The 18,536-nt window shown below is 39.3% G+C and overlaps 2 protein-coding genes across 3 annotated transcripts; both read left to right on the plus strand.

Annotated features, from left to right (window-relative positions):
- Positions 1 to 502: 502 nt before the first annotated feature.
- On the plus strand, positions 503 to 7,154 carry ctdspl3 (CTD (carboxy-terminal domain, RNA polymerase II, polypeptide A) small phosphatase like 3). 2 transcript variants are annotated; one of them, XM_077584182.1, is made up of 11 exons: positions 503 to 803; positions 2,107 to 2,212; positions 2,404 to 2,544; positions 3,741 to 3,849; positions 4,049 to 4,160; positions 4,374 to 4,460; positions 5,168 to 5,230; positions 5,918 to 5,997; positions 6,097 to 6,223; positions 6,318 to 6,413; positions 6,683 to 7,154. In XM_077584182.1, exons 1-11 carry the CDS (start codon positions 648 to 650, stop codon positions 6,746 to 6,748), a joined length of 1,143 nt encoding a protein of 380 aa, XP_077440308.1. In that variant the 5' UTR covers positions 503 to 647; the 3' UTR covers positions 6,749 to 7,154. The 2 variants fall into 2 exon arrangements, with proteins under 2 accessions (XP_077440308.1, XP_077440309.1); XM_077584183.1 differs by having other exon boundaries at positions 503 to 785.
- A 777-nt stretch (positions 7,155 to 7,931) lies between these two features.
- Positions 7,932 to 17,007, plus strand: LOC144062891 (uncharacterized). Its single transcript, XM_077584687.1, has 5 exons — positions 7,932 to 8,042; positions 9,719 to 10,014; positions 12,468 to 13,028; positions 14,684 to 14,897; positions 16,559 to 17,007. Exons 2-5 carry the CDS (start codon positions 9,741 to 9,743, stop codon positions 16,749 to 16,751), a joined length of 1,242 nt encoding a protein of 413 aa, XP_077440813.1. The 5' UTR covers positions 7,932 to 8,042; positions 9,719 to 9,740; the 3' UTR covers positions 16,752 to 17,007.
- Positions 17,008 to 18,536: the final 1,529 nt, after the last annotated feature.

An 18,536-nucleotide genomic window follows, 5' to 3' on the forward strand; every position in this document is an offset into this window, starting at 1 on the left:
ACAGCTTTTCATATCCACTACATTGAATGTGCTGAATATGCATTTTATATGTACGATAAGCGGAAACTCTAATAAGCGACATGTAACGTGGCCCAGGGGGGAGCAGTAACTACAGATTAATAGAAGCGAGATATTCCCCATCCATGCCTTACAGGAATGATTAGTTGTGAATGAGTTATCTTTTACCAGCCTAAAAAACATGATCTTCAGTTGTTTTAAAAAAAACAACCTCAGTATTTCTCAATTGTTATCATGAGCAAATTTAGCATAACTGACAGTTAAAAAACAAACAAACACTTTTAGGCGTGTATTAAATACATTTTAGAGAATGTGCTTTTTCATTTTACTATTTGTATATATTTATTTGCTTTTTTACCTTTAGTTAAATATATAAATATATATAAAGAGAGAGAGAGAGTCAGAGTCTTGCCCAAGCACCGCCCAGTGACCGTGACCGTGCTTCTAAACCAATCGCACCCCAGCATATTTAAATGTACACATAGGAGCGCACGATTCGAGACTAAACGGGGATTGGGGAGGCGGAGTTTAAGGAACTCGTTGAGGAAACGATGGAACGCAGCAAAACAGTGAGCAGGAAGTATTACTTATAAATTTCGTATCGAGTAACTTTATGTGAAACGAATAAAATGAGACTCCGGTCACAAAGAACCGTGACGCCCTACACGGAGACGCCGAGGAAAACACGCCAGCCGACCAGCAGCAAAGCTACACCGACACCGAAACGAACTCGTTCATCAGTACCAGAAAGTCCATTATCAGAGAAGGTAACTCGAATTTACAAGGTAACTTGGATATATTAAATTTTAGCACGTCTTTCTTCGGCGATTACCTAATATTTACCCTCAACGTAAACTACACCCGTGCCTTTATTTACAATTTGGCGCAACCAAACTACCCGTGCTAGGTAGCTAATGCTAGCATTCAAATGTTGTGGTCTCAAAATGGGTGTCGAACAGCCCGTCTGCGAACATATGCTGTCTTTGCTGTACAGCCGTTTGATTATTAATTAGATACGCAAGGCAACACTGAATTTTAAAATTTCCACGTGAGCTGTACGTTTATTTGAGTGGCTCGGATTAAATCTGCTCAATTCAACATGCTGTATGTTTTTGATTTGTGGTGGGCGAGTCATTGTGTTCCCCCTTCTGTTTCTTAACTTTCTTTGTAAACACTAGATTTTGTGTACAGCATTTCAATCAATGAATGTCGCCTATTAGAATGGTTGTGTTGTCCTGTTGACTGTATTGTGAGGATTAGTTGAGCACCATGTTGTGCAGACTGGGTCAGCTTTAAATGGAACCGCTCCACGTGAGGGAATCCCACGAAGTAGGTCAACTTGCATGCTGTGCCACACATACTGCGCAATTGAGGCATGTGGCAGTCATATTTTATTCATACACAATGTTAGTCACTCAAGGTGAGAGTATCAATTGTGCCTTCGCAACGGCCGCCATATTGCTCCTCCCAAGAAAGTTTTCTCCGCATACGATCCTATACATTTGCAGTATCGAAATTGGAGAATATTTGAGATAGTACTTAGTAGAAACAGCATGATTTATGATGTTTTAACTTTGTTAAACATAAACAAGAGGGCTTCATTCATTTTACAACTTGCCTTAAATACATGTCTAAAATAGGGCCAGATCGATAGAATATATATATATTTTTTTTTACAGATTACCGATTAAATCTGCCAATTATTTAAAAATATCGATTTAATGCATAAAATTATCCTCCCACCCAATTCCTTTTCAATGGGTGTCACGTATGCACAAACTTTCACTATTAAGATTATCTGCTTTGAATGACAAATCCATTGACATTATCAACGGATTTTAATAAAGTATACAAAGTTATTGTATAGATTTATATGTCAATAATAAAACCATTCTTACTTGTATACAACTGCTGCAAAGCGTTAACCTTTTCTTTCATACATTTGATCTTTTGTTATTTTCACAAATCTTGGGATTTATTGTGCTAACCTGGGAAGTCGATGCTGACTTCTTGCATAATCATTGTTTACCTTTCATAATGAAATGTAATGAAGCTGCCAGTGCCCAACCAGAACCTGTTATTGTGAAGGTCGAAGTGACATCTGATGCTGAAGATGTCCCAACGCTGACGAGGCGCCTGCTGCCCCGCGGGCACCCGAGAAAGAGAGCCATTGCTGCGGTTGACAAAGAAACCGGTAATCTCCCTACCCACTTTTTGGTGCCATAATTGTATGCGATTTAATAATGAAGTTGTCAAATTAATTGTAGACAAACACTTTTTATTGCTGAAACTGGTGAAATTAGTTGCGTATCTCTTTAAAATACCAATGATGGTGATACAGACCCTTTAATGCGCTAAGCTTGTTTTCTGCATCTAACTTTCAAGATTCCGACTTCAAGACTCCACCCAAGTCCATCTTGCGCCATGAGCGCATACTGTCCGAGATAGACCCTGCATCTCCCCATAATTCAGCAGCCGGGAAGATCTACTCCCCCATCGTTCGATTCCTTACACCCAGCAAAGAGAGTAAGTAGAACCTCATGCTTCCTCTATTGACTCGTTTTACATGCCCACTACTTGCACTCACTGACAGACTACATAAATGAAATGCCTCAATTTTATCGTGCACGAGAACCATTGCAGCTATAACAATGGGCTGTGTATAATAATATTCAAACAGGGCATGTGACATTTAAGTGAAATATATGGCAAGACTGGTCAATAAAGAACTCTATTTTAGAAGTTAACATTGTTTCTTCCACTTTGTTTTTTTTGTGTCAAGCGATTTATGAACATTAATAACCTTGTTTGAGAACTGGCTAGTTTACAGCACTTTGCTCCCCCCCCCCACCCCCTTGAATGTAGAGATTAAGTTTGCTGCTTTTCGGTACAGGGGAGGCTGTAGTCAGGTGAGACGCCAGACTGAGGCCACCCCAAAATCTAGAAAATCGAAAACTTTTTGTCTTATCACCTTTTTTAAAGCTGTTTTGTAACAGTTTTTTTATTTTTTTATTTTTTTTTTATAAATAACTAGAACATATAAACAATAAATAATTGATTGATTTCAGTGTGTTTAATCCCTTGCATCTGACCATTTTTCTGTTTGCGGTCCTGAAATGAAATTTTGGACACCCCAGCTCTAAATTATTTTATCTCAGTGATCAAGAAAAGTTTTGTTATGAAAATGTTGTTATTACATGAAAAGTTATAATGAAATCAAAGGCATCTTCATCTGAATTTCAAGATAATTGCATTACCAAGTATTGGTGCTCAGTATCAGCGAGTAGTCAAATATAAGTGCTCGTACTCGGTCTGGAAAAAAAGTGTTATAATGGTGCATCACTATTATACGCAGTTTCCCCCTGCATTAATTATAGTGTAGACAAGGGTACTTTTTCTATGTTATCTATTTAACTGATTGTTTGGTTGGAGATATTAGTGCTGAAAAATGAGTTTCAAATCGGCCCTCTGAGGTTAACGCCAATTCTGGCACACCTGAACTGAACGGTGGCCGTTAGTTCAATGGCACGAGATCTGTGTAATGTAAATGTACAAGCTTTTTTTGCCCATGTATGTACTGCTCAAGGCGAAATATGAGAGAGAGATTTCAAGTGCATCCATTTGATGTTGTATAAATACTTCTGCATAACTATTGTTGTGACATGATTTCCAAACTGATATTAAGTGACAAAATAATTTGTCGTTTTTTTTTTTAAATTCAGATTACAAGAGTCCAGGAACCAATGTGTTGATGAGCCCTGAACAAGGAGTGTTTGGTTATGGCTCCATTGACCTCCTGGTGGGCGACGAGGACGACCACATCTTCAATCCGTAAGTGTTGCACTCGGCCTCTCTACGTTTTTAGAGATTCCATGTCTCTAACTTGTAGTGTAGGTTTGGCCTAGATCTCATCTATGTTTGTGTCAATTGTCATCCTTGCTATTTTCATAATCAAAGTATTTGAACATACGTTAGGAATTTGTTAATTAAAAAAAAGACACCATTGTGTCTGTCAACATTTTTTTTCCAGCTTCACTTTCATCAAGAACCTGCCTTCACAGTCCCAATATTCCCAGCCCAGACTGCCTGTTATCCCCCCCAAAACCAGGAGCACCCCGGAGGCCACGCTTGTGGTGGACCTGGTGAGTTCCACCCTCTGATGTACTCTTGACAGTCCTGACTACAGACATCCTGGCTTGTAAAATGCTGTCGTAGCAGTTAACATTGTTGTTTTTTAAATAACATAACAATTGAAACTTTTGAAACTATATTGTTGCATCCTTCCTTTCCTCAAAACAAGACAAACTGTTGATGGTGCATTCACCTAATCCAATGTGCAATGTTTGTACTTTCAGGAGGAAACTTTAATGTACGGCTCTCTGAATGTGATTGACAATGCAGAATATACCTTCAATGCAGCTTTTCAGGATCATCAGTATAAGGTGAGCTAAAACGGGATTATTTTTCGGACTATAAATCAAGTAGCACCAGTCCAATAAAAGAAGAAGAAGAAAAAAAACATAAATCGCGATAGACTACAAGTGACATTTTATGGGAGGGAATTTTATTTTGTAAAAGCTGAGTTCAAGTCGAGCGAGAACTGGCATCCAAAATCACCATTCCCTTATGTTGACTGCAGTGAACGAGTTCTGATTGAATTCGACTACGGAATCATTGTTCTTTTGAGTTTAAAATGGCTTACCTAAACAAGAATCCCGTATCGTCTTCGGTGGTGACTCCAATTAAGATAAGAAATGGTCATGAAAATGAACGAGCATATTGTATTGAAATGTAAATATTGTCGTACGCATTCCATTTCAGAGGAAGGTAGTAAAGCACCAAGTCGCAGGGCCAGCCAAACTATGGTAGCAAAATTAGACTTCTAGTCAGAGAAATATGAGAATAGTAACAAAAGTGTGATTATGTGGAATGTTGTGCAAGTTTTAGTATTATTGTTGTGCACATTCTGATGGTAAATGGGGCTAATTTTTATGACTAAAGCAATGACATTGTGTATGGTGGCTTATTAATTAATACCCATTAATTTATTAGCATGAGCATGTTTTGGCTTCCCAAAGAGATGTTTAAGTAAAATGGCTTCTTCTGCCTTGACTCATGGCAATAAAGTCTTTCTATTGTATGTTAACAGGTTTACATGATCCTGCGACCACATCTGAAGGAGTTCCTGCAGTCCATTGCAAAAGTATATGAGGTTTGTGTCAATGAATGTTTGTGCTAATTATAGTCAAAATATTAAAGGCCGTCCTTTGTAACCAACAACAAATGCCAACCTTCTTTTGAAGCTCAAAGCTTTTTCTTGAGCATTGATTGAATGCAAAGGGATACCAGTTTGGCGCACACTTGTGGAATAACATTGCACAAATTATATTGAATAAGTTTATAATTGATGATTTTCATGTATGTGAAAACACTACTTTTGTCTGTGTGCCCTGCGATCGTCTGTCAACCATTTCGGGGTGTCCCACGCCTACTGCCTGTAGACAAATGTTTATGTTGTTACTTGCGTGCAATTTTGGTGTCTGCGAATACAGGATGTTTTATGTGTTAAGTTGGTATAACGTGTGCTACTTGAAATATCCATGGAAATAGACAGCTATAGGAAATCAGATACAGTAGGCATTAAATTGGTCACTTGGATGTACAGTGTAAATCCAGCCTCAGATACCTGTATTGAGCTTGCAGTTATTTCCTACAAATACAAAAAAATGACAGACATTATTTATTACCAGTAAGCCATTTCTAGTGTAAGCATAACCTTTTCTTTGCTTGATTCTGATAGCTTCTGACATGGCACTTTTGAAGCTGTAGGGGGAGCCCTAGAGCTCCTCCCTTGTACTATGTAAGTGTCTTATTGAGAAGTGATCCTCCTGTGTTGCAGCTCTTTGTTTACACCTGTGCAAAGAAGGAGTACGCTGAGAAGATTGTGGACATCCTGGACCCGCAAAGGAAGCTCTTTCGGTAAGACTTCCTGATGGTTCTGCTTTCACTTTGCCTATTGTTTGGAATAAATGAAGAACACGTGCGCGCGCTCTGTTTCCCCACTGATGGTCGTTGCAGCCACCGTCTCTACCAGGATGAGTGTGCCTGTGTCCAAGGGCACTACATAAAAGATCTCAGCATCCTGGGGAGAGATCTTGCCAAAACAGTGATTTTGGACAACGCACCCCACACATACCCCTACCATGTCAGTATTACACAGATTGACAAGACCTGGTATGGTCCGCCATGTTGAATGATGTCAGTTTGATTCAACTTGAGATGCCGTTTTAATGTTGCAGTTGCTGAACACGCTCCCCATCAAGAGTTGGTCTGGTGAGTCGGATGACCGAGAACTCCACAAGCTCATCCCCTACATGGAGAAACTGTCTGCAGCGGTTTGTGTTTTATCTTCACTCAACACATTTACTGCTAGTTTGTTTGCATCTGTTATGGTTATTTATTTATATATATATATATATATATATATATATATATATATATATATATATATATATATTTTTTTTTTTTTTTTTTTTTTAATCCTGACAATACCTGATTTGTTTTTTCTTCTCTCTAGTCAGTTTTGAATAAAATAAAACTGCAGGTTATCTGAAGCAGCAGCCTTTCCACTTCCACTATCATATAATCTGCTGTGTTTTTTCAGGAGGATTTTCGGGAGGTGTTGAAGAAGAGGAAGGATCACTTCCACCGACTGCTGTCGGAGGACTGACGTGACCCACCAACCCCCACCCACCCCCACCCACCTACTACCTACCCAAAGCACCACTTCAACTACACTGCTTAACCTTCACAGCTTATGTTTGCATTCTTGTTGCGTGTAAGTCAAAAGCAGAATTCAGTGTGGTTACCTAATGTGCCGCCCGTTGCATGGTGGTGTGAACATGCATGCCTTGTGTCTTTCCCTGATCACCTTTAAGGACGACATCCATATTTAAATAATGCTGCTCCTTGTTTCGCACCACATTTTCATTGAATCATTCCAACGTGTAATGGACCCAGAGGTGAAACTTGAAATGACTTGTATATAATTCTCCTTTATTTATTGTTTGGTTTGATAAATCCTTTTTGTTTTAGATGTTGAATACAATAAAACTAACATAATAGTTGGAAAATAAGGATTATGTGTCATTCTTTTGTGTGATTGTGTGAAATATTTGTGGAATTTACCAACACGGCACTTAAACAAACAGCAATGATACATTCTCCTCTACCATCACCCTTTGGAGCCCGAATGCGACGTCTAAGTCATAAATTGTTTGTAGGCTGATGACACGGCTCTGTCTTTTGGACTTCTCAGCTGGGTTTTCAGCTGTGTGTTTCTGGTGCTCTCAAAACAAAAACAAAACCAGTCTGTAAAAATAAAAGTCTCCACTTCCCGTGCAGCAGGAATGAGATAACGATAGCAGCTAGTGGAAAAGATTTGTGGAACCGATAATTAAACTGCACTGTTCCTATCTAACTTTCCATCCATTTATTTACCTCTGTTATGCTTTATTATTGACTTCTCTTGTATATCTTAAAAACATGACAGATTTTTAGTGTGGATGTTAGTCAAGTGTTGTTACAGACCAATTTTGATTACACTCGCTGAATTGTAATCTGATTACTGTATAAACAGCAAATCTTGAAGCTGACTATTTACATATCTTTAAATATGCATGTAATAGTTATTTGAGCACTACATATGAACGCAAACACTTAAGTAATAGTGAAAGTTTGGATTGGGGCTGACTGAGTCCAAACTGTGAGTAATGTGCTTACCCTCCTCCGGCTTCATCTCCTCTGCTTTATTTGCTCCATATGGTGTTTGACATGGTACCCGGGAAGGGGGGGTGCTGTGGGCGGAGGAAAAACCTAGTATTTTGTCCGTCCTGAAATTTGATTCACAAGTTCTGGATCCTTGCAAGACAAAAAGAAAAGGCAGAGGGGGAGGGAAGAAAGGGTTTATTCTTCTAACCACCAGAGGCGTCAACTCAACAAACAGCCTGCAACCTACTGGAAAGGTAAATTCTATTAATCCTTGTTTTTGTATGTAGTTGACTAGTTAAACTAGTGTGTGACCCAAACGAGGTCACGTTGTTTGATTGGTCTTTCCGATTGTAGCTGCAACAGAGCAACGCAAAAGACAGAAGTCATAATGACTTTTCATTGCGGTTAATTTGGACTAAACTTGGCGGACGTTGGCCCAGATTTTGTTTCATTTTGATTCACTTAGCGACTAAGTTTGAACATTTTGGCCCCACATTTAAACCACACTTTAATTGGAATTGCACAACACAGCGGGAAAGTTTTTTCTCTCCCCCAAAGAGGGAGAAAAGGCGCACTATTCGATAGTATGCGTATTTTCCACATGCAGGCGACCACTGATTACCTCCACTAGCATTTATGTGGTTTTGAATATTCCGATTATGGTCAGGTTATTGGTTTTGAAAAACGTAAAAACATGCAGCGAAGTCAGATCCTCATCGTAAATGTGCGCCAAAACTGCTTCACTTACCGAACGACATCAGGCTTGACTCGCCGCACATGTCGTTGGAAGTCAGCGTGGGTTTGAACCAACAAAAGGAGACGCGTGGTGGTTGTTATTGTGGCGTTAAAGTCATTTAACACATCCACGCGTAGCACGCGTGGGCTCATTTACTACTAAATGTAGGCTATCAACGATCAACACGTTTAGTTCGGACATTATTATGCTGTATGTGTAATTCTACATTATTTGAAGACTTCAAATGCGAAAGCAGACATTTTTTGTGGGTGATTTGAGTAAAAATTATTTTAAGATTAAGAAGCTGAAGGTAGGTGAAGGGGAATTCTATTGAAAATGTATTTGAAGTCATTTAATTGTATAAGCAGACAACCCCCCCCCCCCTCCAAAAAAAGAGTTCCAAAAAAATTCCAGCATTTAACTGAAACTGTAATTGTCATGTTTTTTGGGGGTGCCCATCGCAATCTCACACTCTTCCGGCCAGCCACTCAGGCCACAGGTGGCAAAATTTTGGGACATTATTTCATGTGGCTTACAAAGGCAAATAAAACATGTGCGTTGTTACTTGCAAATTGTCGTCACTATTTTAACAACACTGAGATATGCAATATTGAAAGCCTTTTTAAATTAATTGGCAAATAGTTGAACCAACAGTTATTTCCTAGCTTCTGATTTCAATAATAGTTATCCATCAATCTGTTTCCACGCAACATCAAAATGAGAACTATATATAATCCGTGATTATGTAACACTTGGTAAACCTTTATTTTCAATTTGTTTTACGTAATCATGGTTTGGTTTTGGGCATTAGAATATGCATCGCGGAACGATGCTGATAGACAGTCTGCTGGCCTTATTTTTGTCCAAATGGCTCTAGCCAGCTAGACAGATGTGACTTTTTTTTCCACAAAGGCCTCCTTCCACCACACTGACCCAATTAACATGACTCGAATGTGAGTCAAAGTAGGGCTCCTTCCTGGAATCGTTTAATAGTTTTCCATATTAGGGATATTCTCTGGGGTTATGTTTACATCTCTCCAGATGTATTGTTTGTATCATCAACCTAGCTGAGATAGGGCAGCAAGTGAGCTGGAGCCTACTGGGGACAATCACTTTTTCTTTTTTATGAATGGAAGGAGGTAAAATCTTTGACTCTTTTTCTCTTGTTACGGTTGCCTATTTGCATTGTTTTAGTCAGGTGCCAGGCTGTGTGACTATGAACACGTCAGGGCTGAAGGCCGGCGACGGGCAGAACGCGAAGGAGCTCGACAGCATGAAGGAATCCATCAGCGATATCATCAACCAGCTCCAGGACATTGACCCCGCCAGGCTCTCCTTCTCCCCCTTCCTGGACCTGGACACACAGATCTGCATGGCGCCCGTGTCAGACAGCCCAGAGTCCTCGGTGGAGGAGCTGCATTCGTCCTCTCATTCAGCCTCTGGCTCCCAGCGCTCCCTGGAGCCTCCACCATTGGCCGAGGAGCCAAAGAGTGAGTTAGCACTTCTTCAAATTTTTTGGTGTTGTTTTGTTATTTTCATTATAGTCCTGTGACCATAATGAGGACCAACTAGCTGAGAAAATAGATGGATGGAAGTGTTCAAAAGGTCATCTGACTTTGAAAGACAAGTCAAAAAGGTTCCTTGAAGGCTACTCTTATTTGATTTGAAATTGAGAAATGACACCACATTGTCACCATGCTGACGTTATAAGCCACACGTACCACATAATAGTCATGACCACATTATTATAGAACGAGGACATGGGTGGAGCATCCATCTTTGCACTCAGCCTTCCAATTTACCTCAATGACTCTCTACTTAAAACCTATCAGGATCATGCCCTCACTTGACTGTCTAATAGAACGTAACTACTTTAGTCCCCAGTACAGTTTGTGTGACACAATTGCTACCACTGCAAAAAACTCATTGGAACAACATTGTCGCTATATGTTAATATTCGCCATAAAGATTACCGGTAAGAACTTTCAGGTATTTGCTACAGATCTAGTAGTCTAATTAATTCTATATAGCTAATAGAAGGGATGGTGATTGGTCATTATCTTAGCCCTAAGCAATTGTGATGTCATTTTCAGTCAACAGTAAGTGGCAAAATGGCCGCCCTCAGCGATTGATAAAAACGGGTGGATTTTGCTGCTTAATTCATAGTCCACAAATGCAATATTAATCACAATACTGTGTTTAGACTAGTGGGGCTGCACATAACATATTATTATGAAGAAAATTATTGGGTTGAAGCACTTCTCCTTTAATGCATTAGCACAGAGGTCAGCCTCGAGGGCCGGACTCCAGCAGGTTTTGCATGTTGCCCTTCTCCAACACAGCTGACATATGATCAGCTCATCAGCAAGCTCTGCATAAGCCTGATAACGATCCTGCTGATTGGAATCAGCTTGTGTTGGAAGTGAGAAACCTCCAAAACCTGCAGGACTCCGGCCCTCGAGGACCGAGATTGCCCACCTCTGCATTAGCATGACCTGGATGACTGAGAAAAAACAAAGCCATTTTTAGCAAACACATTGTTGTTTTTTTATTTATACAGGAACAGCAATTTTAAAATTATTTTTGGTAAAGCTACCAGGCTACTAATATACACTCACAGAAATGTTCAAGCCTAACTTAAGATTTATGTAATTTTTTTACATGACAAATTCCCATTAACTTTTTTTTTTAAGATGTTAACAACAATTTACCAGATAAACCTTATACTGTATGATACATATTCATTAGTCTATTAAAGCCTATTTATTTGAAATGCATAATCCTCGGGTGTATGCATCTAGTATAAATAAAGTACAATTACTCTAAATTAATAATAATGAGAGTATTTATTTAAAATACATAAAGTATATTGTTTGAATTGTGTAATCAGGTTAACAATACACGATAAATATACTGCTATGTGAAAAACACTTATGTCCAATTTCCCCCCATTTTTATTTATTTATTTATTTTACATTTTTATGTTTTGTGGAAACTGAATGCAGACATCCCAAAAACGTGAAAAAAAGAAAAAAAATACTTTATGAATACTAAATCCATAAACCTGAGGATTATGCATTTCAAATAAATACGCTTCATTAGACTAATGAATCATATAAGGTTTATTTGGTAGGTTTGTATTAATATTATTTATAAAAAAAATAATAAATGGGAATTTGTCATGTAAAAAAAAAAGCCTAAATCTTAAGTTAGGCTTGTAATATTTCTGTGAGTGTACAAAGTAACTTTAAAAAATCCAATAAATCAGGCTTGCACTATTTTACGCACACACCCAACGTGTATGTGTGTCTAACCAATGCAATTGGTCCTCCCGTTAGATATTAATCATAGATTGGCTTCTTTTGGCGACAGCCAAGCCCACAGTAGGAGAAAGGCATTCTCACACATGGAGGCAGCGCTTAATATGCTACTACAGTGTGTGTGTATGTGAAACATGGACACATCACCAAATAACAAACCCCCTACTACCTGCTTTGCTGAAATGGTAAAAGAGAAAACAATTTCGTCTAACTGCAATTTGAGACAGATAGTCACCAAAGTGAGATCTCTACATAAAATCTGCTGAGAAGTTTTTGCATAATTGCTAACAAATCAACCTACCAACCAGCATCCACACAATTCCAACTTCAAACATCTTTGAAGGTTAGAGTTGGAAGAATCATAGTAATGTAGATTGTAGAATGTAGATTGGATGCCAAATTCTGTCATGGGAAACAATCAAAAATACATTAAATCAAAGCAAACTAATAATTACAGTATATTCCAGTATGTAGTACTGGTTTGTGATGTTCTGGGAATTGAAAAGATGTGGCAGATCATCAGCTTGACATCTCCAAAATGTTGATGAGTGAGAGCCTCCACAGGGCTGATTTGACAATTTGGTTTTGGATGCTGCCTTAATATGTCCCTCTGGTTTGAACAGGCTCGGCCTCCTGCCACCCGCGACCCAACAATGGCCTCCTCGAGGAGCGAAGGAGAGACGGCCACACAGAGGAGGGAGCGCTGGATCAAACTCTTTCCACTCCCATCACCACAGAGCACAATTTGGCCGGCGCCACGGAAAACTGCATCAGCGCTCCGGCCCGAATGTCTCAGGGAGACATCCCCAACGGCACAAACACACCAAAATGGAGTCCAGCATCAGCTCATCTGGACTGTACAGCGGATGAGGTTCGACCCCTGATGGGTCCACCACCGGACAGCGTAGAGCTGACAGTGTGGAGCCCAGAAGGCGTGCTGGACACTCGCGAGGACGCGCCCGAGCCGTCAGCCGGCGGTCGGTGCTGCTGCGTGTGTAAATGCTGTCAAAGCGGCAGAGTCCCCGCCTTCCTCTCAGTTTTGGCATCTTTTCTGTGTACATCCGTCATTCTCTACACGCTCCATACCTACGTCCACATTGAGCCCCCCGATTGCCCCGACGCGGCCAGCCGGATCATCTTCACCCTCTGCTGCTGTGTGGTGGCCGCGCTCCCCATCGTACTCGGTAGGCATCACTCACAACAGACACACCTGAAGCATAAAGATTAGAGAGGATTCAGTTTGTCTGGCCGCCTCGTCTTGGAATGTTTCCATGTCTCCTGTCCTCTTTCATTTGGTGCACTTTCAACCTCAATGCAGCAGATTTCCATTTTTATTGCAAATTTTTTCAATATCCTTAGTTCACTTTTTGTCCTCACTAGTAAGACAATTCAGCAGGCAAGAGCACACTAATAGTATTTATGTTCTCATTCTTGTTTGATATAAAACTTTAATTGCTCAACAGTCCGCTGGCAGGCTAGTTCAGTACTCACACTTTTTTTTACAAATAGATGGACATGTAGGTTTATTTGACTGGCGCATAGTTACGCACGCGTATTGTAGTTGCTCCAATGGTGTACAATAGTGTCATGCAGTGGAGTTAAAGATTTCACTGGTGCTAAGATACAGTAAACCTTGTAGTGAGAATTAAGAACACTAGTCAGGTCTCGATTAAATGCTCAAAATTGTGTCACTTAAGAATAGAACCTGCAAGAAGGCGGTGGCCTACATTTGCAACCTAAATTGTTTGTTCCATGAAATCTTTTCACTTTATTTCCAATAGTCTATTATCTACACGCTCTACTGTTTCTCTTGGCTGCACTGCTTACAATTGCATTGTATGTGTATGTGTATGTGGATGCTGTTTGTTTTTGTTTTTTTGTGTGTGTCCAATCAGATTTCAAATTCTGCATGGGCACCATGCAACCAAAAGTCATCCTTGCCTGACAATGTCAAGCTGGAGTATTTGCATGCAGGCTATGTGCATTCAAATGAAGGCACAGGGAGGGGGAAAAGACAAACGCACTTAATATTAGCTTTAGTTTTCAACAATGTTTTGCCATAATTTTTGTTAAGAGAATTCTCTGTTCTGGAGGCATCTTGTCTTCTAAATTGTTCTTAAGTCGGTGCAAATGGTCAATAGTCTAAACAAGACATTCTGATTAATATTGCGTTTGTGGACTATAAATTAAGAAGCAAAATCCAGCCGTTTTTATTCATTTGAGGGGGCGGCCATTTTGCCACTTCCGGTCAACTGAGGATGACATCACAGTTGCTCAGGGCGACCAAACGCTCTTAAATAGTCAAGTCAAGTCATCTTTATTTATATTTATAAATATAACCACGATGAGGAATATCTTTCTTGTCTGAATCTGTTGGCCGTCGTCATTAATGCAAAGTGAACTATTTGACAAAGTAAGGGTAGAAAGCTGAAACTGAGCTGTGATTGGTTGTTACCTGAGACTTGAGCAACTGCTATGTAATTTTCACTCGATAGCAAGTGGAAAAATGACGGCCTTCTGATAATGATAAAAACTGCTGGATTTTGCTTCTTAACTCATATTCCACTAACGCAATATTAATCAGAATACCATATTTAGACTAGTGGGGCTGCATAGAACATATTATTGCCAAGAAAACATCCCCTTCAACACTCAAATAATCAAATAATTATTAATGTTAGAGGCAATGTTTCAAGTATCATTCCTAATTGCCATACAACTATAAAGGGAAGTTAACCACTGTGGACAGGTAGTGTTTCTTTCCTATGACGGTATTTGATAGATGACTTTATTCTGGACATCAGCTGACATGTTTCTTCTGTGCCCCCTTTCACTCCAGCGATGTTGTTAGGTGCAGTGTGCCGCTTCTGTAGCGCCTCGTTCAGTTTGCACGAGTCCCCTCCCACAAGACATGCGATCCAGCAGCTGTTCGTCACTGCATCCCTGCAGTTATTATTCCTCTACATCCTCAACCTTGTCGTCATGGCGGCCTATATCCCTCAACAGCAGCTCAAGTCGGTACCAATATTGGTCGCCATGTTCATTCTGGGAAGGTAAGGAACAATGGCCCAATTCTTTCACAGGGAAAAATATTTTTAACAATTAAAAAGCTAAATGTAAAACACTCCTTGCTGGAGAAAAATATCAATCGTATTATTTTCCTTTAATTTTTTATCAATGTAGAAATAATCAAATAAGTAATTATTTAATAAAAAAAATAAAAATAAAAAACATTTTTATGATTTGTTTTCATGCATTTTGTTGTAATCAATCAATCATCTAATGCAGAAGTAGGGAACTCCGGTCCCCGAGGGCCGCTGTCATGCCTCTTTAGATGTCTCCCTCCTCCAACACACCTAATTCAAACCATCAGCTCATCAGCAAACGCGAATAAAGCCTGATAATGATCCTGATCATCATCAGGTGTGTTGAAAACAGGAAAGACAGTGGCTGTCGAGCACCCGGAGTAAATTATTAAAAAATAATAAGTCCATTTTATATAAGCAAATTGAGTAAAAATGACTAAATAATACAGCAAAGATTACAGGATTCTTGGTCAAATTAAAAGCTCAGTGGGCCGCCCATCCCTGTTCACCAAGTACTGCAACAAAAATATAAAAGGCTAAACTTTATTTTGACTCAAGTACCATTTTAGTCACGTAATTACTGCATGTGATTCATTCCATAGCAAATATTTACACGTAATAATGTGGTCACTGTGCATTTAAGTATTGTTTTTCACTACTTCTATAGTTTCTTTTTTTAACCATCAAACAAAGAATTACATGTTTGGGCTTTTCAACCATATGGTGCAACCTACACTTAAGACAAATGCTGGGTTAAAATAAAATTGTACTTGACTGTTTGATGTGTTAAGAGAGTCTCTATTTTAATGTTTTTTGTTGTTTTTTTTGCTGAGGAAAAAGTTGAGTTGATTAGAATTTTCTCACAGAAAGATTATATTAGAAGTAACAGGATCCTTAAGAATAGTGTAAAACATTTTACCTCAAAATTATCTGAGAAAATAAGAGAGAGCAATAATTAAATATATATAATTACAGCCAGTACAGTCATGCCAAAGGTGTTTGTTGAGGTCATGAAGGGTTCTGTACTTTTTGCATGCATTGAAAATGATACTGAGGTCCTCTATCCAATGACATCACTTGTTTATTATCTTAGTGGCGAACAAAAACTTTAACTTGTGCCGTGAAAATTTTCCTCATGTAAAATATGTACTTCAGCTCAGTAAATGTTGCGAAACAGAATTAGCGAATGAACTTGCCTTTGAGGGAAATTAAGTTATTGCTCCCATTTATAAAGTTGCGGTTCTTTATAAGATGTCCACCAAAGATTTTTCGCTGCCAGTGCTGGTTATGATGTGTGTGTCTTGAACCAGAGTTGGTCTATTTTTGACTCAAAACGACCACAATTACAATGTCATCAACAAAGCCAAACCCTAAAAGCTACTGTAAGTCAGACTTGTACACGACAAAAGTAGTAGCTTGACCATCTTGAACATTACAATTCTGCTGGCACGTGAGTCAGAATAAAATTTGAGCAAGGGCTGTTTTGTCGGCAATAGTTCAGTGTTTGCATTGTGAAGTTATCGTGTTGACATCTGCTTATTTCTTTGATTAGGTACATTTACATAAAAACAAATCTTCTGTATGTGTAGTTGATTTTTCCGCCTTTGAATTCTTTCCTTGTCCGACAGGCTTATTTACTGGGTCAGCCTAAATTTGTGCAGCTCCTGGCGAGGCTTTGGCTCCGGCCTGACCGTCTTCCCGCTCATCATCATAGTGGCTCACAATATGTTCCTCCTGTACGACCTGTTCCTCAGAGGGCTGCTGTTCCCCTCCCAGGACGTCTTCTTTAATCAGCTCACCACATCTTCCTGGTTGGGGTGAGACGTCGCAGAGCCCGAGCGGCACAGCAGACGTGCTGGCCACAGACTTTCCGAACTCTCAGTGAGGACGCGTGCGCTCTTCTTTCAGGAGGAAATGTCTTCAAAAATAATTCATTCCTGTGGTCTGCAGTCCGGCAAAGCTGCAGAAGTTGCCACGATAACCTCGGAGTCCTTGATGGCTTCCCTTGTGATTTCTCTCCTCCTAAAACTAGACTTTTTTTTTAAATTGTTTATTATTTGAAACTCAAGAGCTCTTTGCCTGCTTGTGGTGGTGGGTGTGGGTGGGTGGGTGTGTTTGGGCGGGGGTGGGGGTGGGGGGTGCTTTGAACTATGCCCAAGTCTTCCAACATGTGTCCTTTCAAGCTAATCCAGTACCTTCAATATTTTTCATGTCTTCAACTCTCATGTAGCTAAACACAGCAACAGCTATCAGTTTTTGAAAGCTCTTAAATATAAAAAGTGTTGTTTATATGAAGGCAGAATAAAATCCAGTTGTGGAAAGAAATGTTGGCTGCTTCAGCGTATAGTCTGGGGAGCTATTCTCAGAAAAACGCGTGTGTGCGTGCAGCATTGGGACTGTCATTATGTGTGCTCCAAGCTGCCCTTCATCTGCCTCCTACTGGCGTCCTTTGCTGCTGATGTTGCTCTCTGTGTGCGGCGCCTGTAATGAGGCCAAAATAAAAATAGAAAACCAACAGAAGACTATTAAAAATCAACTTGATTGCAGACTATTATTTTGGCTCAACTTTTACATCGAAGGAAGTTCTTCCTAGCTCAATGGAGGAGAATATTAATATACGCATGGATAAAATTGTTGATACTACTCTGTTTATAAAAGAAAAAACACATTGGTCACATAAATAACTTGACTCTGACAAAAGTAATAAGAAATACAAATGTAATGAAAACTAACCACGGAAAGTCAAATATTGCTTTTGAATTGTGTTTCAACAAAATGTTAAAAAAACAACTCATGAAACAGGCCAGGACAAAAATGATGGTACTCCCAAATTGTTGTTGCACAACCATGAGGCAATTCTTGCACTTTTTGTAACTTTTAATGAGACTAATTTTGATTAATAGCTCTTTTAAAAGCATACTTGCTGACAGCTCATGTGGTCCTTTACCCCTTTAAATCAAATCATATTTATGTGTTTTCAATAGTCCAGACTTGAATTTATTTTACAGAATATAATAAACGCATGGTTTGAAGTGATGTTCTGCATAAAGAGGCATTGCAGATGACTTAAACTACCTCTCTAAAGTTCAGTTACAGCACAGTTCATAAACCCAATCTACGGACAATTCTGAACATCCGGGCGTTTCAGATATTTATGCTTCCTACTGTGAAAACAAACGGTGTATTGCATTGTTTTTGCCTGTGACTAACATACAAACCGGGCAGATTGTTAAAGTAGTCAAATGACATTTAATCACATTTTGATATCAAAATAATCCTCACAAATCAAATTACAACCATGTCCAATGCTTTAAGAGCGGTATAGATTCATTACACCAAGTAAGACCTCCTTTCTCACTTGATGTAAACTCGGAATTGTCCATAGTTTTCAGAATGTAATATTCCCCAAACTAGTAGCTGATTTGGAATTGGACAAAAGCTGTATGTGTGTTGTAACAGCATATGACTCTTGTTCAACCACTAAAATCAAGATGATTCGGTACATTGACCTGTACACAACATAATAGCAGGTCCTTAAGTTCAATGGATGAGCATACTGCTCAGAATGCACTTTATTTACTGTATGTACTATGTATGTACAGTATG

The sequence above is a fragment of the Vanacampus margaritifer genome, chromosome 13 (assembly GCF_051991255.1).
Source record: "Vanacampus margaritifer isolate UIUO_Vmar chromosome 13, RoL_Vmar_1.0, whole genome shotgun sequence".
NCBI lineage: Eukaryota > Metazoa > Chordata > Actinopteri > Syngnathiformes > Syngnathidae > Vanacampus > Vanacampus margaritifer.

What these genes read in the sequence shown, in the direction of transcription:
- ctdspl3 (XM_077584182.1), top strand. Translation starts at nt 648, where the DNA reads ATGAGACTCCGGTCACAAAGAACCGTGACGCCCTACACGGAGACGCCG. An exon ending in AGGTAACTCGAATTTACAAG is followed by an intron (nt 804 to 2,106) that starts GTAACTTGGATA and finishes GTTATTGTGAAG; the next exon opens with GTCGAAGTGACATCTGATGC. An exon ending in CCTTACACCCAGCAAAGAGA is followed by an intron (nt 2,545 to 3,740) that starts GTAAGTAGAACC and finishes TTTTAAATTCAG; the next exon opens with ATTACAAGAGTCCAGGAACC.
- LOC144062891 (XM_077584687.1), top strand. Translation starts at nt 9,741, where the DNA reads ATGAACACGTCAGGGCTGAAGGCCGGCGACGGGCAGAACGCGAAGGAG. An exon ending in CGCGCTCCCCATCGTACTCG is followed by an intron (nt 13,029 to 14,683) that starts GTAGGCATCACT and finishes CTTTCACTCCAG; the next exon opens with CGATGTTGTTAGGTGCAGTG. An exon ending in GCCATGTTCATTCTGGGAAG is followed by an intron (nt 14,898 to 16,558) that starts GTAAGGAACAAT and finishes CTTGTCCGACAG; the next exon opens with GCTTATTTACTGGGTCAGCC.